At 44.7% G+C, this 26760-nt stretch overlaps 1 protein-coding gene across 2 annotated transcripts in view; it reads right to left on the bottom strand.

The window, feature by feature from the left end:
* Window positions 1-4477: 4477 nt before the first annotated feature.
* The window catches only part of LOC128305537 (protein bric-a-brac 1-like), a 141833-nt gene continuing 119550 nt past the window's right edge, over window positions 4478-26760 (bottom strand). The window contains exons 3-5 of one of the 2 annotated variants that reach the window (XR_008287465.1): window positions 9244-9653; window positions 7178-8721; window positions 4478-7106 (exon numbers count right to left, since the gene is read on the bottom strand). Coding sequence is in view for 1 of the 2 variants with exons in the window: in XM_053043029.1 (XP_052898989.1) it covers window positions 7489-8721; window positions 9244-9653 (1643 nt within the window). In the remaining variant the exon portion in view is untranslated. Of the gene's footprint in view, window positions 8722-9243; window positions 9654-26760 lie in introns of both variants that reach the window. The other variant, XM_053043029.1, reaches the window with a different exon arrangement.

Raw genomic sequence — 26760 nt, 5'->3', positions numbered from 1 at the left:
GAGACAGACTGCAGCTAGTCGATAGTGCCGTCCGTGGTTAGAAACCATGCGTTCCCCCGTTCGTCTGCAAAGTGAACCGTAGACGGATGATCACTTTGGAAATAATTTTTTTCTGCTGAGGGATAGGTTATGGTTTGCTCCGGTGACTTTGGCATGCAGAAGTATTAAACGCATAAGCAGTATGAATAAGTTCAACGTGCACATGCATGAAATTGTGATGCGTTTCGTTGTTAGCGCTCAGTAACGGATGCCTTCGTCAATCGACTTGGACCGAAATCCATCAATCCAAGCAATTCCACAACCTCTTCGATGGGAACTGAAAAAGCGAAGCCCTTATTTTACACGACACATTATCACCCAATAGTAGAACTTGCCATTCCGGCTAGGGCTTACGGGTCAGCTTCTTCGGCCGCGTCCACCTTTATGAATTTAGCCACCTGTTTGTAAAAAAACACCGGTACGGCGTTCGCGGTTCAAATCACTCATGTTGATAAAATAAAAACGTTTGAACACTTGCGATGTAATCACTGGAGTTGGTTGCTTGTGTAGTGTCTTGTTTTTTCGGATGATGCAAAATACAGATCCTTCAATTTAAAGCAACCGATCCTTTTGTGATATACATGGCGGTACCGTTCGTTACCATAATGACCTCTTTGTAATAAGGGCACCGTTTAGTGTTACAAGCATAAATGATTGGAATAGTAAAAATTATACATTAAACCTTCTTCTACATATCGTGCCATATAACTTATGACAGGATTTTCATCCGAAACATCAGCGCGCTTGCAAAATCATCCAGTTCCTCATATCAAAAACCGGTGCAAAAATGTACTCTTTCACACGGCAAATTTGACGAAGAAAATGCACATGTGTGTGCGCAATATCCAATAATGAGCACGAGCGAGAGCGCATGACGCCGAAGAAGCGAACAGCATGAGAATATCGTTCAGTCATCGAGCGAGCTTTCGATTCGGCGAGAGAGCAAGCAGGAGAGCAACAGCGGTTAGAAAGAGCACTCTTTAATTTTGGCCGTTGGAAGTCTAATTGTTCTCTTTGGGTTGGATGATCGTGTGATGTCACAAATGTGCGGGTCCAATTAATTGTCTATTTTATTTGTAAATGATTGACTTTTCTTCAATGGGCACTTGTAATCATAGACGGTGGATGGACCAGATAATGATCTAGGATGCGCAAGGTCTCGTCAGATGCGCCTGGTCTTTTGCCGGCAGAGACTTTTGCATTACAAAGTTCAATTGATATGAGTAGAGTTTCACTGTTTGATCGATTATTTAAACCTTCAGGAGAAACAAACAAATCCCTTTGGATTCGATTTTCATCTTAGCATATTCTGCACCTAATGGTACAGCTGTTGTCTGGTGCTCTGCTTGGAACTTCTGTCGTCATGGCAACTTAAAACGAAATAATGCTGGATTCTTAATATGTCCTTATTTTTCACTCTATAAGGATACTCTCTCACTTTATAAAGATAGTATTCTATATTTAATTGCTCACTTCAATTTAATTTAAAGTTCCTTCTCTTAAGCAGCTCCAAACGAGCACCGCCATACACTCGTTTTACCTGTAAATAAGACATCTTTTAAGCAGCGCTTAACGAGCGGCAAAGAAACTTTGAAGTTGGTCGTTCGACTAATTAGCTTCAGCGAGATCCATAAAGCTCGGTGTAGTAATTTCTCAATAAAAACCCAACGACATCGGCCAAAACATGTGTTTTGTGGTATTTTTTTAAACTATATTTTATATCGAATAAATTGGTACACTGTGACAAATAGCCAACTAATGATTATGATAAACTGTTTGTTTGTTTCTGTGTGATTTCGCCAACATTGCATAACTCCTTCCCGCTGTGTTTGTTTGTGTGTGTGTGACTGTTTGTCCTGCTTCGCTGATGAAATGTATGGTATATTTGATTGTGGTTTCTGTGTGCTGTTGCGTTTCGTACCTAATGATCGATTAGTTGATTTTGCACTAGCTGCTTAACCTGTCCGCCCGTTTGGTGGGGAGAGGGGGGAGGGGGGAAGGTGTAGGTGAACCGCGTCACCATTCATTCGTTTACGCAAAGGAAAAAATAAACACAACAATCCGCACAGTTAGGGGTAAATGTTTGCAATGGTAAAAATAGTTACTACCCATCGAATCGAAACAGATCGATTCTCGTTCACTCTGCTTAGCTTTTTGCGCTCCTCCTACACTTTACATCACACATCTTTCTTTATCATCGTTACCACCGTTACCGCGCACGCGCTGAGCTGAGTGCTCTGCTTTCGAGCAATAAAAAGGTGCGCTTTAAAGTTAGTAGTCGATAAAACAAAATACATTATAACTTAGGCAATAGAAAATAATATTCAACAGACACATAAATAAATTTCAGCATCAAGCTTCGCATCACCATCGCACCCAAACAGGACGAATGAGAAGGCTGCAGTGGTGGCCCTACAGCCATTGTGCGGCACTTGCGCTACCATCCGTCCCTGTTGGTTATGATTGTGATGGTAGTTTGCAGTTTTGGGTGGTTGTTATTCGTTTGGGGAAAATTCTAATCCATTCTATTAGCTATGTCGGCTATACATTTGCCATTCCCGCTTAACGTGTTTTTCCATCAGCAGTACGATACTAAAGCAAAACTAGCGTGGTGTAATAAATAAACTCTCTCTACAGATAAAAATTGTGTCCTTCCACAAGGTTTCCCATTCCCACCCGGTTAAGACTCTAGTGTTAGCTGTATGTTAAAAGATAGAAACCAAAAATCGATGGCTCTTTCATAGCTCTTTCTCTCTCTTTCTCTCTCTCATTCGATGCTATAAAATGAAATGAACATTACCAACAAAAAAAAAAACAATCATACTTTAAACAATTACAGGATTGCTAGCATGTTCCAATCATCGATCGTGTTCAGAACTACCTTTGTACATTGATTAGGAATAAGAAAAGATCGGTCTAGTAGCCGGCAATTGAATGGAGCAGCTTACAAAGGGGAGGGTTTAAATTATATTATCTTTCACTATAAATTGCACGTTACCGAACCGAATCGTACCACGTGTTGCCTCTCGTTAGCGCGTCGCTTGTCTATTGTAGTAGTAGCAGTGGTAATTTGTTTAAATTAACCTAAACACAATCCTAATTACAACTACAGCTTTCTGTAGCACATACAGTATTTGCATTTATCATTGTAAACCTGGCTGGCCGTTGGTTTTCTTTTTCTTCTTCCTTCCTTTACTAAAGCTGTTTCTGTCGCTTCTGGGTTGTGTAGTGCTAGTTGTAGTCGGGTGTTAGTACTTGTACTAAAACTTAGTACAATGTACACGAGTACTTAACCATTGAAACAGTTGGAAAAGCCACCAAATCGACTGTAAACAAAAGATGTCTCCAGTTCAGTTTGTGAGCGCAGGTTGCATTCTAACTCTGTTGAGAGTGCTTTAGTGCAACCGGCAAGAAATTAATCCCGTTTTTTTTGTTTTCGCTAGCATTTCATTCTACTTATATTTTCCGCACCCAGCAATCCAGACGGTCCGAAAGGAAGTACCAATCGGACGCTCGATAAGATTTGACAGTTGGTTGCACTTAGTTTTGTGGCTGTTTGTGTGTATGTGTGTGTATTCTTAACTTCATCTCGCCCCACTTTGCGATGCCTTAATAGCTACAGTTATGCTTTCCTCGTCCGCTCCGCTTTCATACTCGTCTATTTCTGTTCAGTATTAAGTATTTCTAGTCCATTTTACACATACATTTATGACTTTAGCTACTATGGTTGGCCCAAAACGTGTGTGTGTTTGCCTGTTTTGGAAATGGTGCAAGACTGCTGTTGGTGGAGTTTACTCCGCTGTTGTATTGTTTTGGAACTTGTTTGTGTATGGAACAGACATATTGGCGCAGAATTGCAAAACAAATAAAGCCCCAACTAGCGGGGAGATTGTTCAACGGCATGAATTCTTTTTTAGCTTTTGAGATCATTCGGGTCACATAACGCGCATAAACTATTGGGCTATTGTTTTATCGTGTGGAGTTCGCGTGGTTTTGCTCTCGCTTTCCTCTGCGACTGTGTGTGTGTGTGTAGCTCGATTAATGACGTATTTACCTATGCGATAATTTTTGGTTTTCCCCGTATCCCCCACATCCGGGCGTGATTTACCTTCCCCGTGCTCGGTGGTTTTAGAACACAGCTGAGAAAGGATAGTACACAGGGACGCCACTAGTGAGCGCCACTGTAAGACTCAATACGGCATGCGTGTAAACTTAAGCTACCCTACAAACAGTGTAATAACTGTGGGTCGTCGTTGAAATTTAATTTGCTGAACTGCCGTTTTGTATCACTCGTTCACCATGAAGTTACGTTGGTTTGTTTGGTTGTAACCCGGATGTTCTGGATGTTTTCACTGAAGCTTTCGTCACCTTCAGTAAGCCGACTGTGCATTTGATGTTGACCAAGTTAGTCGAAATTATAACTTAGCATCCTTTGCCTGCTTTTTTTTCTACAGCAGTTCCCATTTGTACAGAGCCCATGGTAAATGCTTTAAGTTTCGCTGCATTAAAATAATCTTCTACGTTAAATATCCTCCTCAAGAAAAAAGATTCCTGTTCCTTCAAAGCAAAGAATGATCTGCTTCTGTAAATGGACTTTAAAATTTTGCCTTGAACGGTTGCTGAAGCAAACTTTGTCGGATAGCAATACATTACCCACGGCAGGGTACCAGAGTTTTGCTATAATTGCTAGAATTTTGTGTTTGTTTGTTTTGTTTTGTTTTTTTTTGCTTGTTTGATCCTCATTGCTTTTGTTTCCGCGCTGTCTAAAGGTTTCACCTCACCTTTCCAGTGTACTGAACACAACCAACAAACAAAGAAAAAACTCGAATACCTTACATCTGACTTAATTTCGAATACATAGATTTATCCTTTGCCAAAAAGTTTTGTAACGTTTCGTTTTTACGTTTGTTTTGCTCCTTCTTTTTTTTTGTCACTATAAAACTAACAACTACACCAGCCACTCGTTTTCATGTTGTGGTTTTCTTTTGTTTTGTTTTTTTTCTTCTCTCCATTCAGTTCACCGTTTTGTCCGGTTGGTTAGCTTTTGTTTGCTGTTTGTTTGTTTGTTTGTTTGTTTGTTTTTACACGCTTCGTAAAAAGGAAGTGGAAGGCACTTTTCTCTTTTCTCTTCGTTTCTCCAATGCGCTCTTTTCCAAGGCTACTCCTTACTTTCTTCTATTTTTTTTTCTTCTCTCTCTCTCTCTTTTTCTCTCCCTCTCTTTTGTATTAACTCTTTGCATTGCACGAAATTTAAATATACTTTCACCCTACTATAATTTTGTATCTTTTTCCTTGTTTTGCTTCTTCAGCTCGTAATAATTTTGTTAAATTTTGCATAAAATTTTGTTATCCTCTTGATTTGTTTCAAGCAGTTCCTAAACAGTTTGTTTTGCGTTTTTGAACACATAGGCCGAAAGGTTTTACGTTTACTTTGTTTTTTTTCTTCTCTCTTTTTTGTGTATTTAATAAAATTTCTCTACTCATTAATTTGCCTAAACGTTGCTTCCTGAAATTGTTTCATTTTCTTTGCCAAAATGGGGTAAGTTTTAGCGGGAAAGGGAGTGTAGGATGCTTCGTGGGGAAGGGGAGGGAGGAGGGGGGGGGGAGGATTAAAGAGATCCGCCTGGAAAGAGGAGCTTTTGATCTGACCGAACAATGATCAACCACTCGGCACGTACCCTTCCACTGCGTGTGCGAATATGCTGCAGCATATCTGTTGGTAGCTGTTGTAAGAAACGATTGTTTTCCTTGATTGTACCAATTCCACCATCTTGGTTCCTTCCATTTTTCCTTTGTTTTTGGTTGTACGTTAGCTTGTCCGGTATGTTCCGCTTCTTCTATCTGTTTTCTCATGCGTTACCTAACGCTACGGCTCGGTTTTTGTATAAACTTTTCCTTTCGCTTGATGGTTTTCGGGTTTTCTGTTTCTTTTTTTTTCCTCATTATCTTTTCCATCCACAACGAATTTCCGTGTCACCTTTCACAGTGTGTGCTTGTGTGTTTTTTGGGCACACGTTTCGTTAAACAAAACTGATAAAAAAAATTATATCAAAAACTAAAGGGTTCAATGAATTAAACGTATTACCGTTTACCGTTTCGAGGTTGCTTCAGCTCACTAGCAGCAAAATTCACAATCTAAAAGGCCTAAAAGGGTTGTATTTGTTTCACTCCTGTTCTGCCCACATTTGTACGCAGAACCATAGTTTACTCTGTTTTGTCCTTTTGCTATACTCTCTCCGTTTGTCTTCATATCCGTCCATTCATAATGTAGCCGAAACGGGTAGAGATAGGTGCATCGCTTCGAGTCCGAATGTTTTGGCAAATTTAAAAATTTGTTGTCACCCTGTCTCTATTTTACAAAATATTTCCTAACGCTTCGCCCAACCCCTTACACAGAAGAAGTTTTGCCAATGAATTTTTGCACACGACCAGAAACGGTTTGTTGTCGTCGTTCCTGCAGCACCATTAAGCTGCCTAGACTGTGGGACAACTCAATCGAACTGAAATCAGTCGATTGCATGCAAGAGTTATGTTTAGATTGGAGCCTTCGGACGATTGCTTCCTGTTAGTTAATTATTCCACAACTAGAGACATTGTAAAATAATGCTTTTCTCTCTTCCGCGTGGCTTTCGAGCGTTGCCTTTGTATTGAATTTCTTTAAAACTTTCCATTTCTTTGTTTTGTACACGCAATTAGCAAGCCGTTCGAAACGCGATCTCATCCCAATGATTACTCTGGCGTCTGGCGCGAGGACATTCATTGCACATTCGCGAAGGTTGTTGTGCATCTAGCTCACCGGCGTTTGCCATTCGATTAGCGCGATGCTGTAATGTGGAATGTAAGACTCCATTTTTTCCACGCCGTTTTGTTGCTGCTGACTCTGGTTTAATGCTTTCGAAGCGTTGTCCCTTTTTGTGGCGATCCTTCATTCGACCTATTATTGCACACGAATATTCACCCTTGATCGTCTACTCGATCTTCCACGCCCTGCCACCTGCCATTTCGCGTACTACGTCTACCACACAGTTGGAAGCTTTTGCCATCGTAAGTTGCGTTTCCGTTTGAAACTGTTCAAAATAAATACTGTGTAGTATACATATATATATATATAATTTTTTTTTATATAAGTCACACCTACATTTAATGCTACATGTGGAAGGGGAATATGCGAGAAAGGAAAAGTGTCACCAGTGGGTTACTCCTTTTCTCGTTTCCATTCGCTTGAACGGTTATCCCGGAGTTTGGAACGCTCCAGCTTAAGTATATCACATATTAAAAAATTGTCTCTAACTTAAAAGACCGACCGATAGATGGAGCCAGCAATTTGTGTTGTGAGAGTGTGTGTGTTTCGTGTGGTTGTGTGTGCTAAGGTTGAGTGTACTTCTGTATCCCTTCCACCCAATGCCGCGCGACGGTTAGTTGTCTTGTTTGGTTGCGTGGCCAACCGACCTAATCCCCCCTGCACTCCGTCAGCGGTTCCACCTTGATCGATGCCGGCGGCCGTACCGCCGTATCCTTGTAGTCGGGCACGCGGGACGGTGGACAGGCGCGGCTCGTCGCAACCAGGGCCGCAATGTCCTGGTCCTGGAACAGGTGTTCCGGTCGCGGTGGGGACGCACTGCTGCCGTATCCGGTCACACCGCCCCGGGACGGTGGTTTGCTACCGTACGGCGGTGGAACGTGGAGGCGCACGTCTTCCGGCGGCTGGGAACCGGCCCCGAGTGCTAGGTTGACGGCCGGTTCCAGCACCATCCCGATCGGCGATGCTAGCGGGCTCTCGTCCGGGCTGTTGCTGATGCGCAGATCGTGGGCCGAACCGGGCGATCCGAGCTTCGTTATGCTGAGACCACCGGAACCGCCGGAACTCACCAGATGGGACAGTGGGTTGTGGTGGGGCAGATGGTGACCATGGCCGTGGTGGGGCTGGTGGTGCTGATGGTGATGATGGTGCGGCAGATGTGACTGATGGTGGTGATGGTTGAGGGACGCTGCGGTACTGCTGGAAGGTGACGACCGATGCACGTTACCGCCGGCCGAACTGCTCCGGCTCGATTCACTCGCGGTTAGGTTGGATCTGGCCGTCAGTGCACGTTCCCGCGCACCTGGTGGCGTGGCACGCGCCAGACCACCACCCGCGCCACCGGTGCCGGTACCGCCACCACCCCCGAGACCGCCTCCCCCGTGGTGCTGAAGTTCGTGGTCCTTCGCCAACCCGCTCGAGCCGGCCGACGAACCGAGCCGTGGCATCTGGATACCGCCGGAACCACCATTGTTGTTGCCGTGTCCGGTCGACGGAACGGCCGGTGAGCCCATCTTCGGCAGGGGTATGGCACCGCTCGATCCGCCGCCCGCATTCGGCCCACTGCCCTGGTTCGAGGCGACGGCTGCAGCGGCGGCAGCCGCGGCCGCCGCAGCCGCTGCGTTCGCCGGATGGATGCTCAGATTCGGTGGTGTGCCACAGTGCGACGGTAGATTGAACCCGGCCGCCACGAGATTGGCCGCATCCGGATGGTGCTGGGCGGCGGCCACCATGTTACACATCTGCTGGCGGACCGCCGCGACGGTAGCGGCGGTCAGCGCGTCCTGCGACATGCCGTCCGGTACCGTGCCGGTGGCGGCGGGCAGCTGACCGTTCGGTGCAGTCGGTGCGTAGCTCAGGGGGTTGTCTTGAAAGGGAAAAGGCTGGAAGGATTCGACAAATTACTAAAAAAGACGTATAAATGGAAATTATCATCGCATAGGGGAATGGTACGGTTGCTTTCGGCGAGCGGCCAATCGTTCAATTGTGCGAAAGCAAAATAAAATAAAACGGTTAGATACAATTTGCAATCGCTTGAAATAATTAACGTAAACTACAGATTAATCTAATAAAAAAATCCAACACCAAAGATGAAGAAGTAGTTAATAAAGGAACTTAAAATTCTAATAAATAAATCATTTTTTCACATTAGACGACTGTGCATTCAACGAATACTTAGCTAAATCTACAAAGATCTGAATAATTCAGGAGTTTAGATACCATTTCATACTTATCAAAGTTTGTAAAGCAATTTAATTAAATAATCCCTCTAAAACCACACTACCAGTAGCGTTAGAACCACCTCAGTCTAGAGTGCTTTTGGTTAAAATCGGAACAGTACAACAAAATCGTGTGTGCAACCATTCCCCTCCCGAAAACCGAAGACTACAAGAGCGACTACTTACAGAGTGTCTTCCGTACATCATGGGCTCCTCCTTCATCTCTTTGGCATCGCGAAAGACGACACTCTTGATGACACCCTTGATGTGGTCATCGGGCCAGATACCGAGCAGGATGCGCTGGGGTCGTCCGCGCCCTTTCGGCCGCAGATCGGTACCACCGTCGATCGACGGTCCGAGCATGTTGTGGACACGGTTCGCGTACAGGACGAACGTCGGATAGGGGATGTCGTACTTGCGGGCCGCCTGCGACAGCGACAGTCCCTCCTTCAGCACGCTAAAGATCGCCTCGGCCATCGTTTCCGGGCGCCAGGATTTTAGCGGGCCACGCTCGCGAAAGCGCAGATGGTGGATCAGATTCTGGCTGTTCCAGCACTTCTGCCACATGGACTGGAGCTGATATTGGTAACTTTCTGCTGTTGGGGGGGTGAAAGATGCGAGAGAAGCATACGTACAATTAGAATGATGGCCACCGACAGGGAGACAGGAAATACACATTTAATCACGTTAAGCGATTTTTAATCTCCACTTGAGTGTTGTGTCATCCAAACAGATACGAATATTCGAAGGTGTCAAAGAAGTGCGCTTGTTAAACAGGAAGTATCCACCAAAAACATTCATTAAATCAGTTGTCCAAAATTTGAGAAAATAAAGAGAAACGAACACCGCACACGCCGACCAGCCAGTTATTAATTATATCCATATCGCATATCAGTTAACACGAGAGGAAAAGAAAATAAACTGCTGACGTATGCATGACGTATCGCATGCTTGCAGATAAACGGTGGAAAAACGACAAAACAGAAAATCAATCGCCTGTCAGAAACAATAAATTAAAAACAAAACCAAAAAAATAACAGAAACAAAATCGCCAGTACGCGCCAGTTGGATGTGAGATCGATCGCCACATCGATCTTAGGCAAGTACCCGGGTGTAACCGATATTTATCGAATGCGCCCGAACAAGATCAAGGTCACCGCAAAGGACCGGCTTCAAGCCAATGCCATAGCGGCCGATACGGAGTATGCGGAGCTTTACCGGGTGTTTATCCCTGGTGGATCGGTGGAGGTAACCGGCGTGGTCGAAGATTTCGACTATCCGGAGGAGGACATTTTAAAAAATGGTCTCGGAACTTTTCCGTCGCCAGATACTCCAAAAGTGCGTGTTTTGGAGGTTAAAAAATTATTTAAAGCAGTGGTATCCGAGGAAGGTGGAAAAACCTTCGTCCCGACATCCTCCCTCCGGATTACGTTTGAGGGAATGGTACTCCCACAGGCACTCGTTTGCGAGGGTCTAAGAATACCCATCCACCGGCCATACATTCCAAGGGTGGCCACCTGCTCTAAGTGCAGTCGTATAGGCCACTCCGAGGCGTTTTGCACTGGCAAAATAAGCTGCGGTAAATGTAGGGGGCAACACTCCACCGAGGAATGCAAAACCTTGACCCCTAAATGTTCGCATTGTCGGGACGAGTGGCACGAGGTGGTAGTGTGCCCTGTTTATAAAAAAATAAAAAAAGAGCAATCAAAAACAATAGCCGAGCGGGCACGCGGCACGTTTAGTGAGGCTCTTAGGAGTGCTCAAAATTCGTTTGAAGTGCTGGCCGATGGTGCGCCAAATGTACCATCTTTAAATCTGACTGCATCAGAGCGGGTGGTCATGAGACCAAGAAAATTATTGAGATATTCCTACAAAAAGGTCCAAAGGAAGGTCTTATCGAAAAAGGGAAACCCTGTGGCACCACAGCGTCGCGCCGAGAAAAAGACGCCATTCCCCACATCCAATTGTCCTAGTCGTGGCGCTGATCCCTTGAAAAAATCATCCCAAGCTCCCCGGGAGCAGACCAAGAAGAAGCGATCCCCTCGGGCCGAGGCCCTTGTGGACACTCCTGGCTTCACCACTGAACCTAGGAGCTTCTCGAGGGCTCACACCCCTTCCTTGACCGAAATCCTAGAGTCCCTTGTTATGTCCTTGAATCTTCCCATCCCACTACAAATGATCGCTACTTGGGCTCTCCCGTACCTAAAGGGGATGATCAAACAGTGGCTGACACAATGGCCATACTTGAGTATGATGGTCCGTCTTGATGATTAAATCAAAATGGCTACCATCATACAATGGAACTGTAGAAGTTTGATTGGAAAAATAGACTCTTTTAAAGCCATAGTTGGCGAATATAATTGTAACGTCTTCGCCCTCTGTGAAACTTGGCTATCGCCCAATACACTATTAACCTTCCCGGGATATAATTTAATCCGTGAAGATCGAATCAACCGAGGAGGAGGGGTGTTGATTGGTATTAAAAAGAGTCACACTTTCTCAAGACTAGCAACCCCCAGACAGGATATAATCGAAACTGTCGCTATAAAGGCAAAGATAGGCGATCTTCACGTGACAATTGCCTCTATTTATATCCCCCCGATAGCTAAGGATGAAAAGAACAGGATTGAAAAGATCAAACAGGATCTTGGAAATCTAACAGTGGCTCTGCCTGGGCCACTTTTAATCCTGGGAGACTTCAACTCCCATGGTTTAGACTGGGGATGTGTAAAGGATGATATTCGCGCTCCCTTAATCAGAGAATTCTGCGACAGACATAACTTTGCAATACTTAACTCAGGGGAGGCAACTAGGATGCAAACAGCAATGAGTAGGGCAAGTGCACTGGACCTGTCATTATGCTCCTCAGCTTTGTCCTTGGATTTTAGTTGGAAGGTGATCCAGGACCCTATCGGCAGTGATCATCTGCCGATAGCAATCTCTTACATTAAGGGAGGATACTCAGTAGATAATTCGATCGTTAAATGTGACTTAACGAGGAATATCAATTGGGTGAGATACGGTGAACTTATGACCGCTTCACTCTTCCTTGATAAACCCGATTCATGTCCTGTAAAGGAATATAAAAAACTCGAATCATTGATAATCGAGTGCGCCCTTGCCGCCCAAACAAGGGGCTCCCACCAAGCAAGGACATTTAAAAAACCTCCCACTCCTTGGTGGGACAAGGATTGTCAAGCGGTATTTAACATGAAGCGGACGGCTTTTAAGGCTTTTAGAGACACTGGCTCCAGACACTTGTATATACAGTACAAGAGTTTGGAGAGAAGGTGCAAAAATCTTCTTAAAGCAAAAAAGAAATGCTACTGGCGAAATTACGTCAAAAAACTGAAGCCCTCCGTTTCATTAAAGTCACTTTGGAGAAAGGCTAGAAGAATGCGGAGTAGTAAACATACTAACGAGAGCGAAGGTTTTACCGGCGACTGGTTAAAGGATTTTGCCTACAAGTTCTGCCCTGACTTCGTTCCTGCGCAAAACTATTCTCAACATGCGCCTGGTAGTGATCCTAGGATGGATTCACCTTTCACCATGATGGAGTTTTCTCTCGCTCTCCTATCTAGCAACAATTCTACCCCAGGTTTGGATCAGGTGAAAAGCAAATTGCTTCAGAACTTACCAGACGTGGGCAAGAAACGATTGTTGGATTTATTCAACCAACTGTGGGAGTTTAACATCGTCCCGCCAGACTGGAGAGAGGTGAAAGTTGCCACCATTTTGAAGCCTGGTAAACCGGCATCAAGACACGAATCGTACCGCCCTATCTCGTTACTTTCGTGTCTGAGGAAACTCTTTGAAAAGATGATTCTTTTTCGTTTAGAAGAATGGCTTGAATCAAACGGCCTTCTTTCAGCTACCCAATTTGGTTTTCGCAAAGCAAAGGGTACAAATGACTGCTTAGCGCTTCTTACAACAGAAATTGAACTTGCTCGTGCTCGCAAGCAAAACATGGGATGTATCTTTTTGGATATACAGGGGGCTTTTGACTCAGTTTCTCCTTGGAAACTGTGTCAAATGCTAGAAAATGCGGGGCTGGGTCCGAAGATGAACAATTTTCTCTTCAATCTTTTGTCGGAAAAAGTAATGAATTTCGATAATGGTCACGTAAAAATGAAACGGACCAGCTTCCATGGACTAGCACAAGGGTCCTGTTTGAGCCCCCTGCTATACAACTTTTATGTCAAGGATATAGATACCTGTCTGGCGGCCAACTGCAGCATTAGACAATTGGCAGACGATGGTGTTATTTCAGTCGCGGGCAGACGCACCATCGATATACAAGAAGCTTTGCAATCCACTTTGGATAATCTCACCAAGTGGGCAGATAGCCTAGGTATCACGTTTTCTGCGTCAAAAACTGAAATGGTAGTCTTTTCCTGTTTTAGCGACACGGTTAATAACAGACAGAGAGGACTATTTGAACCAAAACCTGATGTCTTTTTGTACGGGGAAAAGATATCAATATCCGACAATTTTCGATACCTAGGTGTTTGGTTCAACTCTAGACTGAAATGGAACACACACATCGCCCATCTGGTCCAAAAGTGTTCCAAGAGAATCAACTTTTTGAGGACAATCACAGGCTTCTGGTGGGGCGCACACCCATTAGATGTCCTGCGATTGTACAAGACTACAGTACTATCCGTTTTGGAGTATGGAAGCATATGTTTCCAGTGGGCACCCAAAACGTCGATGATACAATTAGAAAGAATACAGTACCGTTGTCTTAGACTCGTACTAGGGAGCATGAAATCCACTCACAACATGTCCCTAGAAGTGATGACTGGGGTGATGCCGCTGAAACTTCGTTTTGAGCTGCTCTCGCTTCGTTTTCTGGTCCGATCCTCAGTATCAAATCCCTTGATTATAGAGAATTTCAAAGCACTAATAGAGGCAGGTTCAAAGAGCAAAATCATTGATGTATATAATGATTTTGTCTCCCTACAAGTACACCCTAGCGCTTCACAAGCAATAAACCGTGCTGCCCTTCCTGAGGCCTACAGTTCTTTTGTATGTACAGACTCCTCGTTGCGAGAGGAAATCAAGACCATTCCTAATGATCTTCGCCCGAAGGTCGTCCCGGGCATTTTTAGGAGAAAGTATGGCCATTTAGACCCTTCAAAACAGTTCTACACTGATGGATCGTCTTCTGGGGAGGGTACGGGCTTCGGTGTTTTTGGCATAACAACGGAGGTCGCGTTCAAGTTGAGGCAACCATGCAGTGTATACACTGCTGAGTTGGCCGCAATATTTTACGCGCTACTTATCATAGCTGCGAGCCCTTCTGGTCAGTACTTCCTTTTCACTGATAGTTTAAGCGCAATTGAAGCGCTAAAAACAGAGAAGGCTGTTAAGAGCCATGACTATTTTATCCACAAAATTATGGAAGTATTTGGCTCATTGTTTGAGAAAGCTTTTAGAGTTTCGTTAATTTGGGTTCCTTCTCATTGTGGAATTCCCGGCAATGAAAAGGCCGACTCACTGGCCAAAAAAGGCGCAACCGAAGGCGCATTTTACGATAGATCAATCTCAACCCATGAGTACCTTCGCTCCCCACAGCAACTTTGTCTGTCTCGCTGGCAGAGCATGTGGGAAGCGGATGAACTCGGGAGATTCCTTTTCTCGATCTCTCCGCAAGTGTCCCTGCGGCCCTGGTTTGGTGGGCTCTCTGTGGATCGTGCGTTTATCCGCATGATGTCTCGGCTTATGTCGAACCATTTTGCACTGGATGCACATCTACAGCGCATAAACCTGTCGGACACGAAAGTATGTAGCTGCGGGGTTGGATTCCACGATGTGGATCACCTTCTGTGGCACTGCGTGGAATTCGAACCCGCCAGACCTGACTTGCTGAGGGCAATCCGGGGTATCGGACTGCAACCGGGTGCTCCGATCCGCGACGTACTGGCTAACAAGGACTTGAGGTATATGATGATTATACACCGCTTCTGCCGAGAGAATGGTCTAATCCTTTGATTCCCTTCCTTAAGTTCCTTTCCATCCTTCCAAATGTTCCATTAAATGTTAAATGTTGTCCTACGTTATATTCGTATTGTGCCACATAGATTTCGACACCAACGCGACCCCACTGGGACACGGCAGCATCTCCGAACATCCACGGAGGCAGAAAAATATAGCTACAATTAGCACGGTTGTATCGCTCCTTGTTGTAACTGTTATAAATGTTACACTAATATTACGTGCCTGTTCTTTGTCCTACACCTACAACAATAGACCGGCAACAACATCAATAGCTCAGCATCACATCCACCACCATCGTTTCAAAAACACTACCACCACCACCACCAACCACCACCATACAACAAATACCACCACCAGCATCAGCATCACCACCGCCACCATCATCGCCATCACCACAAAACTTCAACCGCCACCACAAAAAGACCACATCACCATCCGCCACTGCATTCCATAGTTTTAAGTTAGTTTTTAAAAACAACCGAGCAAGCCCGGGATAAGGCTCATAACTGGGAGGAAATGCCCAAAGTCATGTAATTTCGACAAAATATGTCGATCATACGGCCCTTGGCCGTCATAATGGAACAATAAATAAAAAATAAAAAAAAAATCAAAATCAAACGAATCATGCACCAACGGTTAATGAATGAATAAAACAATTTGATTGAACAACCGAACGAGCAAAACGGTACGCTTTGCCCGTCAATCGGTTTGAGCGAAAAGCACCGACTTAAGTGACCGTGCGCTTTTGACACATTAGCCGAATTAAAGTCATGAAATTATAATCGCTCCCCGAAATATTGCGGCCCGGTAAGGCTTATGCCTTGCCCACCGGTAACCACCCGGCCAACACAAAGTGCCACTGAGTGTGTATGTTTTGTCACGTGAAAAAAAGGTTTATTGTTTGGCTCCGTTTGTCCACTTTCGGGGCGGCTGATGCTGCATTATAGAGAAGCGGTCGCGATCTTTTTACCTTTCATTTCGAATGCCATGCTCGTGCATATTGCGCTGTGCTGTTGGAATTTTCTTTTTCTCCCGGTGCGCACCCGGTGGCGTTGGTGGGAATCATAAAGCAGTGATATTTTAAAATTCACAATAAAACATGACACCGGTGTGTGGGGCATTTCCGAACTGGCGGAACGAGATGTTAAATGGTGTTGTGTGTCGCGTGAGGAAACAAGCGCTGACCATCATGTCTTCTGCATGCGCATGGGGTGAGATTAAACGGTTATGCGAAAACGGACTGTCAAAGTATTTCATCCCGTAACGAAAACGATAAACGGGGGGTGGGTGGTGGTGAAAAAAAACAGCGCAAAAAACCATGCTGGAACCGACGATTTGCACCCGGAAGTTGCATTCTGTGGTTAGTGCCCGGAGTGTTACGTTTTATTGTGCGAATGGGTAGTGTTGTAAGGTAAATAATGTTTGTGGTTGAGCCTGGAATTGATTTTAATTTTTAATTCTTCTTCTTGATTATAATAAAAAAATCCTCCTATCAATTCTTAATTCTTATCATCTCCCATTAAATCATCATTAAATTAAACAATTTAATGCAAATAAAAAATAATCATTATCGGAATTATCACACGGCGACGACCTTATACTCTCTTTAGGACAGCGAGAACTTGTGTACTCGAGTTTTGGTCTTAATCGGAATTTGAGTTCTAAATGTGATCAATCGTTTGATGATTTATGTTCTAAAACAGTTAACATTATGAGGTAAAGTCAAACTAAGGTTGGTATTGAGACCCTGATCCTTCAGGGTAGAGTGACTCTCAGTAGGTTGAAAGATAGAATGGAACCTGGTAAGCCTCTGGACATGCTTGTTTACTTATCAGGCGCTACAAGTCCTTCAAGAAGTCTTCTAAACCACACACGGTCGAGAGCCCTGAAATTCCATTTTGTCCTTTTTTATGGCGGACACATCAACGTCCTCACTTCATCTCAATCTGGACCTACCACGTCTCTTCTGTCCATTTGGACGACCTAAAAGGACTCTACGGGCTGGGTCGTCCGGTATCATTCTCATAACGTGACCAGTCCACCGGAGCCAAGTCTAATGAGCTGTATGACAGTAAGTTCACCGTACAGCTCAGGATATGCTATCGAGGTCTATAACCTTTCGCAGCAATTCAAATAGTATCCTACAGGCAGGTCTTCTGTTCTAGAAGCTGATTTCCTATCAAGGTTCTCTTCTTCACTATCTAAATACGGCTACGGGTAAATTAAGTCAAAGAAATCCAGAAATGGCAGGTCTAGACCTCTTGAGGGTTTACTGCTGAATAGGAGGTCGAGGAGGTTGTCTTCTCGGTCTGAACAGATGCCTTTTTGGTGCAAAACCTCAAGAGGTCTAAGGTTTGCCATTTTCGGCTTTCTGTGACTTTATTTATCTGTAGTTGGATAAGTCAGTCAGTCAGATTGGATTTTGCCACCGGGTTACCCTATAAATTAAAGCTAATAGACGCTATAGTAGTGTGATTCCCTTGCTTTGTTGGATTGAAATAGTAAAACATACAACTTAAAAGCATAAAACTCTCCACCATCAATATTTGTACAATTATCTTTTAGAATTATGATGAAGAATACAGATAAGATAGACCTCACCCTCTAACCTCATTCTGTGCGCTGGCCGCACACGCATGACCATGTAAAGTCAACAATTAGCCACCTTAGTGATTGACGGGCTGGGAAAACTGTGCCGAACTTTTCAGCATTCGTGCAATGCGCAGAACAGACAAAAATAATCAAACACCTCCGTTCAATGCTGTCATCGTGCATCGTGTGAGACGCTACCGCCCGCCGATACGGTGAGTGACGTAAAGCTTCTCCCATTAGCAGCCACGTTTGCCACGCTTTTCCTTCGGCACCGTTCCGGCCCCGAAAGGGTTGTGCGGTTTGTCGGGGAGGTTTTTTCTTCAAACCACCGCACACACACACACTCACACACACAAACACACCGTGCGATCATTAAATGTTTCGCTTCCATTCCATGCGCTCCATTGCATTGGCCCCGAAAACAACAGCAAAAAAAACAAATGCAGCGGAGAGAAGAGAGAACAACAAACAGCACTTGTTACAAACGCGCCATGGGCGTATGATGCATTTTGTTGTGGCTTTTTTTTGCTGCTGTTGCTGCTGCTTTGCGCATCGGCACGAAGATGGATGCATCGCATCATTTCTCTCGACATTATTTATATTCCTTCAACTGTAATCAATTATTATCTCTAATTGCTACATTGTGCTGCACAATGCAGCAACTTTGATCCGAGCTGCTTTCAGGGTCATGCCATGCTATGCCGGTTGTGTTTGGTTGTGAAGGCTCTAGCGCAATAGGCGATCCTCCGCCGTTGGCTGGGAGGTGTGGGGTTTTGCGCTGGGAAGGTATGTGTTGGGAAGCATGAACATGTTTAAGTCAGTGCTGGTACAAGCAACCATACACGCAGGGTTTAAAAAGCAAATTTTTAAGCCAATAATGTAAGGTTACGTAAGTAATATTCAGCTATCAAACAATCAAAACCGACGAACAAATTGGAGTGGAAAGAGTCGAGCAACCGAACAATTCATTCGCGAAACAAACACTTTGATATTTTGCTGCGGAGCTTTGTTTGTGGGGCGGGAAATTAAAGCTTAATTATTGTTTAAATTAATGGTTCGCACCAAATGCGGACCATCAGAACCATCTGAAGCGATTGTCACCTTGGCCTCGTAGCGGCGTAGGTCATATTTCTTACCAACTTCAAACACTTGTCCTATTGCGACATTTGCTTGCGGTAATCCTTCAACGTCCGTACCGTGCAACATTAAACGATATAGATGCACACCAAGACACCCAAACCGCTCTCAGGCCTCACAGCACACACATATGCTAAAGGCTCGGAATAGATAAATTGAGGCATTAAAGTCGTTCATTATCGCGCAGGCTGTTTGGTTTTTTTTTGTTTCGCACCACGCTGAAACACTCGATGAGCGGCGATGATGTAATTGTGTACTTCTTTTTCTAGAGACACAACCACCTCTAATGCGTGGCTCGAGTGCATATGTTTAGAACAAAAATCAAACATGCTAAGCGGGTGAAGAAATATGTTAAAGGCACATGTAAGGCATTGCCGTCACCGTTTATGACAAGCTGACCACAAAACTAGCCCTGCAGTTCGGAAACGGTACGGGGTTTTGTGGCGCAATTGTACGCGCCCGCTACTGTTTGCTTCCGCCATCTTCCAACCTAGCCCAACCGGTCGTATGCGTGTGTGTTAGTGCGGCGTGTGCGTGCAAGGGCTTCATAGGCTGCTGCAGTGTAACACTGCCGGTTTCTTTCATAGGTTGCTACGTTTGCGTGCAGGTGTGCAGGGTTGAGGTAGATGGGGTGGAAAAGAGTAGTGTTACGTAGGGTCGTAGGTAACTTTCAACTGTTCCAACCCCATCCCTTTCATTACACCGTACGATAACAGAGAGATACATATATATATAAAGCGAGAGAGGGAGAGAGAGAAATAAATTAAACAGAATGATACAGTCGCCCAACAGTCCGAACGAATGTTTTCAAATGATACCGGGGTAAATAAATATTGCGTGCAGAACGTCGTAAATAATTAATATTATGAATATAGTAATGACAATGTTACTTTGTGTGTGCCTTCCATCGGCGGGAAACTCGGAGGTAGTGCCATCATGCCATTCGTATGTGGGGAGGTGGGGGGTGGGAGGGTGAAGGTCCGTATAACAAAGTAAGACCCTTCTTATCCCTTCTTCTCTCCCCTTTCTGCCTTCTCGTTGCCATAACGTATCATATTATCAAGCCTTCCTGCTTTGGTTCGGCCGTCCAGCGAGGGGTTCGTCTCTTGTTGCCGTTTTTGCATGATGCAGTTTTTCGTTCCGATTGCTCGATCATTGCTGTACCTTGTGTGTGTGGTTTTTTTTTATTGTTCTTGTTGTGTCGTTTTCGCTTCTCAACCAGCGGAACCGGGTGCAAACCGCGATGCACCGGTCGACTGATTGATTATCCCACAAGCAGAGAAGATAGCGAGGGTACGGGAAAAACTTCCATCGGGTAAAAGGAAAAGCATCCCAACTTCACGGTGGTGCAGCACCTGACATATACTATTGCTACCGTTTAGCTACTAGCTGGTTCTTTTTTATTTTCCAGCACAAGAAATGCACCCAACCGGACTCAAATATGGCACGGCCAGTGGCTGCGCTTTACGGGGAAAAGGCAAGAAAACAAAACAAAATACAAAAGCGACAGATTCAAACGGCAGCGAACCGTGCCGGGGAATGAATTGCGAGTGACAGGCAACACATGTTAGTGCGCTAACCAGGCGTGGGTCCAGTTTTTTTTTTGCGTGCCCCATTATTCATTTACGCATCCGCCAGGTGGTTTGGGGCCGTTACGGGCACGTGCCAAACACGCAAGAAGCCTCAGGCCGCGTTTTACAGCGCCTGCAAGGGCGGCCCGCACGGGAATGTGTATGGAATGTCTATTGAGTAAAATAAATTAAATGATGATGGCAGATTAGATGGAATTCGATTCGAGCCGAGCAGTGACACCGGCTGTCAGTGGGCAATTAAGCTTTGCGAAGTTAATCCAAACATTGAAACGGAGGTAAAGCAGTGCTGCTTGGATTCAATCATTGTTCATTTGGTAAGCGAAATTGGATGTCAATTTTGACATTTCGTAAATAATTCAAGGATTCAAGGAGGAAGTAAACAGTGATTCAATTTGTATAAAAAAAAAACAAATAATAAAAATAGTTTGTTGATTAATAAACTCAACTTTCATCGTAACATTGTGCGAATGTGAAACCATTTAGCAAACGAACAAAATCACAACAGCCTTTAATTGGAGCCCAATTTGACGGATAAATCAACCCAAGCAACCGAATGACCAATTTCACGCGGTTTTTTTTTTGTTTTGGGTTGTTGTAGACTCTCGCATGCACTTCACTGCACTTGTGTATCGTTCGTTACGGTTACGATGCATCTACCAATGCCTGGACAATGTGCTGGAGCGTAGGAAATTGAATACATCGCACGCTCGCCAACGGTCAACGGTTCTGCCGTGTGTCAAATCCCATCCATCCCATCCGAACCCATCGAACACTCGCGGAAAACATCGATCTCGCTTCGGTGTACCAGAGATAGTGCAAACACGCCGGTGCCAGCCAGTCCTGCAGTCAGAAAGAATTTATCGATAATACCTCCGCACCGTAACCGCGAACGACACCGACGTGGTTGGCGTGTTTGCGGTGTTGAAAGCTTGTTGTTGGCAGCACACGGCGCTCACATGCGCAACAAAAAAGTTACATCTCGTTCGACCATAGCTCGCGAAGCTTTTTGTCGCGCTGTATGTACGAATAAAGTTGACTTTTTGCCGCGTGGGGAGGTGGGAATGGTGTTCGTCTAGCCAAAAAACGCAAAGCAAAAAATAAAACTCCATCAAAAGGTTTGTCACAAATCGATCCAGAAGACTCACTTCATGTGAAGTGTTTTCGATGCAGTTAGCAAACAAACAACCACAAAAAAGGGTGACTCAAACTAGAGTGTTGAGTGTCGACTTTACATGTCGTTTTAGGAATCGATCGTGGTGGTTTGTTCCATCGGTATAGCAAACAGCGCCACACCAGTCGATCAAGTTGTGCTGCGTTTGGTGAAAGGATGGATTTAAATTTGTGGCTTCGTGGCGTACGTTAAGGGGTTTTTAAAGTGTTTTTTTCAGTATTTTGTTACAAAGTATTTATTTATTTGCTATGCAGGATGAGACATCAGCGTAGAAGAATACCTCAAAAATTAAAACAGCCTCTGAGCTCAGTTAAACACTATTCATATTTAAAAATCTTGTTAAAAAATCACCTAAAGATCGTACTTGTCTAAACATCTGATGCAATTCATCGAATTCAAAACATTTAAAGTATTCGTCAAATCGTTCACCACAATGCCATCAGTTACCAATCTCAATTTGTGGTCGACGAACCACAACGCAACAGGTTAACTCCTAAATGTGACCCGATTTTCAAAACCGAACAACCAAAACGGGGGTAGGGTTGGAAAATCCGATCAACCACCATGCATTGGGCCAATATGTGTGTGTGGATTGATTTGTGCTACAGTTTTGGGTGGACTAACTCCCCGCCAGCCAGTAGTGAGAATAAAATGGAATTAGCTTGTCACCTGTCGAGGACCTGCCATTCAAGGACATTGGGATGGGGTTTTTTTTTCTCTCTCTCTCTCTCTCTCTCTCTCTCTCTCTTTAATCTGCGAAAGCGAGCTGTGGATATTGGAGTTAATTAAGAATCGCTTCGCTTTAAGCGACAGCATGTAGCATAAATCCAGCAATTAACACAGATAAAATCAAACCATCGTGCATCGTGCGGTTGTGGCTTGTGAGCTTTAACGTTCCAAAAATTGAACGTCCCGAAATGCTATCCGCAATCCACACCTGGCGCACCGAATTCTTGCGGTGAATGATGTGGAGTGCATTTTGTGTGTGTGTGTGCTAGCACGGCACCAAAACGGCACCCCCCAAAAGTGGGTGAGGGAATTGCAGCAATTACGAGAGTACGGGAGTCCCGATTCCCGCGTTGACCGTTGCAATGATTCTGTCGCGTTTTTTGTTTTTTTTTCTGTTTTTCGGTTGGCCTCCCTCCCCTTTCCACTGTGCGTGTCTGCTCCACGGTTTTCCTGTGGCTGGTATCGGCTGCACTGGCTGGACATGATGTTTATTCGGCTAGCAGTTCGTGGGGATGGAAAGTGTTTGTGTGATGCGATGTGTATGTGTGTATTTTGCCCCGTAACCTCATAAATCGCGTCGGCAGGCCAGCATCAATTCGGTGGCCGTGGGCACGTGGCATGATTTCATTCAATTTGCATCCACCAACAACCCAAACTCACCCCCACCAACCCCCCACAGTGGGGTTTACGGTGTGGTAGGAGTGCATTGATGCACTTCGACAAATATGCACCCCGCTGCAACTGAGTATCTGTGTATGTGTATGTATGTGTGTGTATGTGTGTGTGTGTGTGTGCAGGGAAAACACAAAAATCTGCACTGCACGTTTTCGCACGTAGTTGCATCATAATTTGTGCCACTATCTGGCCACTCTTCCATGGCGTTAGGGGTTGGGGATGGCGATAGGGGGAGAGAGGAAGGGAGTTGATGTTTTTCGGTGGGTGGTTCGGGGGTGGAGTGTTTATTTGACTGTGCGTTTACGTTTTCACACCATCGGGCGTGGGAGTGTGTGTTTTTCATTGTTTTTTTTTTTGGTTGTTGTTGTTTATCCGTGTTGTTGCTTTACCTTCACGCGCGGCATTATTGTACGCAGCGAACGGGGGTGTGGGGTGTGGGGCCATTGCGGACCGATTGGCAATTTCTCTCGCTTTCTCCAGTGGTATCATCGTCGCTCGGTGCCGCTCGGTCAAGCCCGAGAGGGTTGTGGATTGATACGATTATCGGATAATCATTTACATACCAACCGGCACGTTGGCGTTGGCTCCCGTGCTAGGGGGGATGGTTTTGGTGGTTTGATGGGTGGTTTTACTTCTTTCTTTTTTTTTTTGGGGGTGTATTGCCGGACGCGTGCTACCCTTGCAGCGCAGTTGCAACAAGTGGGAAATTATGGTGGATTTAGTGTCGATTACGCCTGTCAGTGTTTGTTCTTTTTGCAGTGGACGTAATTGTTTTAATATAAGTAAATTGTTGTGCGGGTGTGCCGCACACAACTGTACAAGCGATTGAAGCTTTTGTGCATCTGAAAGCTTATCTACACAACCAGTGGGATAATTTTGTTCTGTTCAAGAAGAAGATATTGTCCAAAGATCTAGAAATTTGTCCATTAGAAATTGATGTCTTTCTGGAATATTATCTTTATCAATTCCAATTCTTCATTCTTTATGAATTTCAATATTTTCTTTGTCTATAAGGACTGTAATATGATTATGCTTCAATTAAGAACAATTAGTTTTTTAACCACTATTAATAGACTTCAAGAACTTTGGAGTCCAAATTGACGGATAAATCAACCCAGGCAACCGAATGAGGTCAATTCATCTATTACTAAACGATATTAATACCTTTAGGGTCTAAATAGGGCTTTGTTTCTGAAGATATTGTAAAATTTCCTTCATTTACATTAAAACCATAGGAAAGTCTGAGTCTTATGTGTGCGCCCATTGGCAGAATCTATGGGATGCAGCCGATCTCGGGAGATGTCTATACCGGACATCTTCAAAAGTGTCCTCAACACCCTGGTTAGACGAGCTCCTTCAAGGTGGCGCGTACATCCTCATGATGCATGGGTTTATGTCTAACCACCGTCATTCTCACTTTCAGCGTAAAATCCTGACTCCAGCCAAGGTTTGCCGTTGCAATGCAGCTCATCACACCATAGTACTTCATTGGTCTTGCAAAGATGTTGCTGTAGCCAGAGGAATGGCGGTACACAACAGAGAATCTGATGTCCGAATAAGAGACGTTCTGGCTGAAATAATTATCAAATGCGCCAGAGAATATGGGTAAAATGTAAGAATGTCCTACTCTGCCAAGTACTAAGTGTTGTATCGTTTGTTTGAGTTTATGAGGCTAATGCTGCACGTAGTGCAATGAGCCACAACATGCTCATGCAATTTGTGAAAATTCGTTCTCGCTAAATTATTTTGAAAAGAAGCTATTGATTCAATATATGGTTTTTTATATATACGGCGAAAGCCGTCATCATGGATTAAATAAATAAATAAATAAATAAATAAATAATATGGATTTTTATAGAACCGAGTATGCCCGGGATAAGGCAAATCGCAAGGAGGAAATGCCTTGTGACACTTGTTATTATCGCTCAACACAAGCGGTGTTGAAAATACGGCATTGCCGTCATAATATAAATTAAATAAATAAATAAATAAATAAATGGATTTTTATAGAATTCCGAGGACTGGACCCTCTCAATTTTGAATCAGTGATATTATTTCCCGATGTTCTTTCCAAGATCAGATACAGACAGACTTGGTTTTACATATAAATTTTCATAATACATTCTTCCAAAAATGTCTACTAATTTCCCATGATCTTACGATGCGTTTGCATGCGGTAATCTGTTTCACTATCGCGTCATAACTAATTTTCCACACACATACACACACACACGTACAAACACATGAAAACGGTGTTCCAATTCCTCAAACCTCTCCCAGAGACCCGACCCATTGTGATGGTGTATATCACTGTCGGCATCATATGGCCGTGCTCACGAACCGGGGGTTTTTGCCTTTCCACACGCATCTTTGTTGGAAGTCATCACCGTGCTCCGCAAGCAAGCAAAGGAAGGGAGCAAGACGAAGAAGCAGTGAGAGAAAGAAAAAAAAACTGCGACCAAATGTAATAATCCGACAAAGAAACATCTTGTATGTTTATGTAACTTGTCAGCAAACACATATTGCACGAATGTGTTTGGAGCCACACTGGACGAACCAGGAACGCGCGCGCGCGCGCGCTCGTCAGTTCGCGACGTCCGCCAGCAGTTTGCTTGCCGCACCGGGAACCCGGTCGGTACCTATTCAAAGGCCATTGAAGCATTAAAAGCAAAAAGAAGGAATAAAAGAAGGTTAATCAGTGGACGATGTAGCACAACAAAAAGGGTTAGAGCCGTGAATTAAAAAGAAGGGGGAAAAAAAGCGAAAGAAATTACACACGTCTACTACTCCGCCAAATATAGGGTATGTTTGGTGTTGTGGAATGTGATCCGGCACTGTTTTCCCCCCCCCCCCCTCCCCTCCCCCCTCCACCTCCTGGCCGAGGGTTTCACTTAGTACCTGTGCCGGTGCGGGGAGTGGAAAATAAAACGGTTTCTTTTATCTTCACACCACCATTACTCATTAAAAGCATGAATAAAAATTCATCAGCCGCCACGTGGTTGTGGGCCCGGGGTTGGGTCGCAGATGGGAAGGGAATCGGACTCGCACACACACACACACACACAAGTTGGCTGTGTGTCACATAGAGGTGGTTTGCTTTTGCGTGCGCTCTATTGTGAAGTAATTCAACGCTGTGTGTTGTCCCAAACACACACGTACACCAACACACCACAGTCGAAAGGGCCGCCTGTACCTACATCTCTGCGCCGTAAGTACACCGTAGACGTGCCTGGATGATGCAGTTTGCAGCATCTTAAACCAAGGGGACGCCAAAAAAAAAACACAACTACAAAACAATCCGGTTTTTGGGGGGTGGTGGGTGGTTTTGGGTTGGAAAATTACTTTAGAGTTTTTCCATCCAACGTGCTCTCTATTGTGGGGCGGGTTTTGTCCACCCCCACCACCCCCCCGCGGGCATTGCTTCACACGGACGCTTTCCACGCACCGCACCGTCGTCGGCGATGTGTTTATATGTTGTTTACCATTTAATTTTGCCGCTTTTAGAAAGATTGCCTAAAACAAGACCTCCTCCGGCTCCGGATACGGTCCCTCCCTCGCATCCGTCCCTTCCAAACGTGTTGGGGCCTGGGGAGGGCGGCAAACATTTACGAGTTCGCCGCCAAAGTCTGTCGTTTCTTTGCCTATCTTTATGACGTTCATTTAGTGTGTCTGTCTGGATGACTGTGTGTGTCATTTTTCACCCCCTAAACCTCTCCCCATTACGCGGTATGCGTCCCTGGTGGGCATTGGGCGCGAATGTGTCATATTTGAACAAGCGAGTGGAATGTGGCTGGGTTTAGCCATACG

Source organism: Anopheles moucheti, chromosome 3 (genome assembly GCF_943734755.1).
Source record: "Anopheles moucheti chromosome 3, idAnoMoucSN_F20_07, whole genome shotgun sequence".
In the NCBI taxonomy this organism is placed as follows: domain Eukaryota; kingdom Metazoa; phylum Arthropoda; class Insecta; order Diptera; family Culicidae; genus Anopheles; species Anopheles moucheti.
The sequence above is the reverse complement of the archived record's forward strand: the minus strand, read 5'-3'. Positions and strand labels throughout refer to the sequence as shown.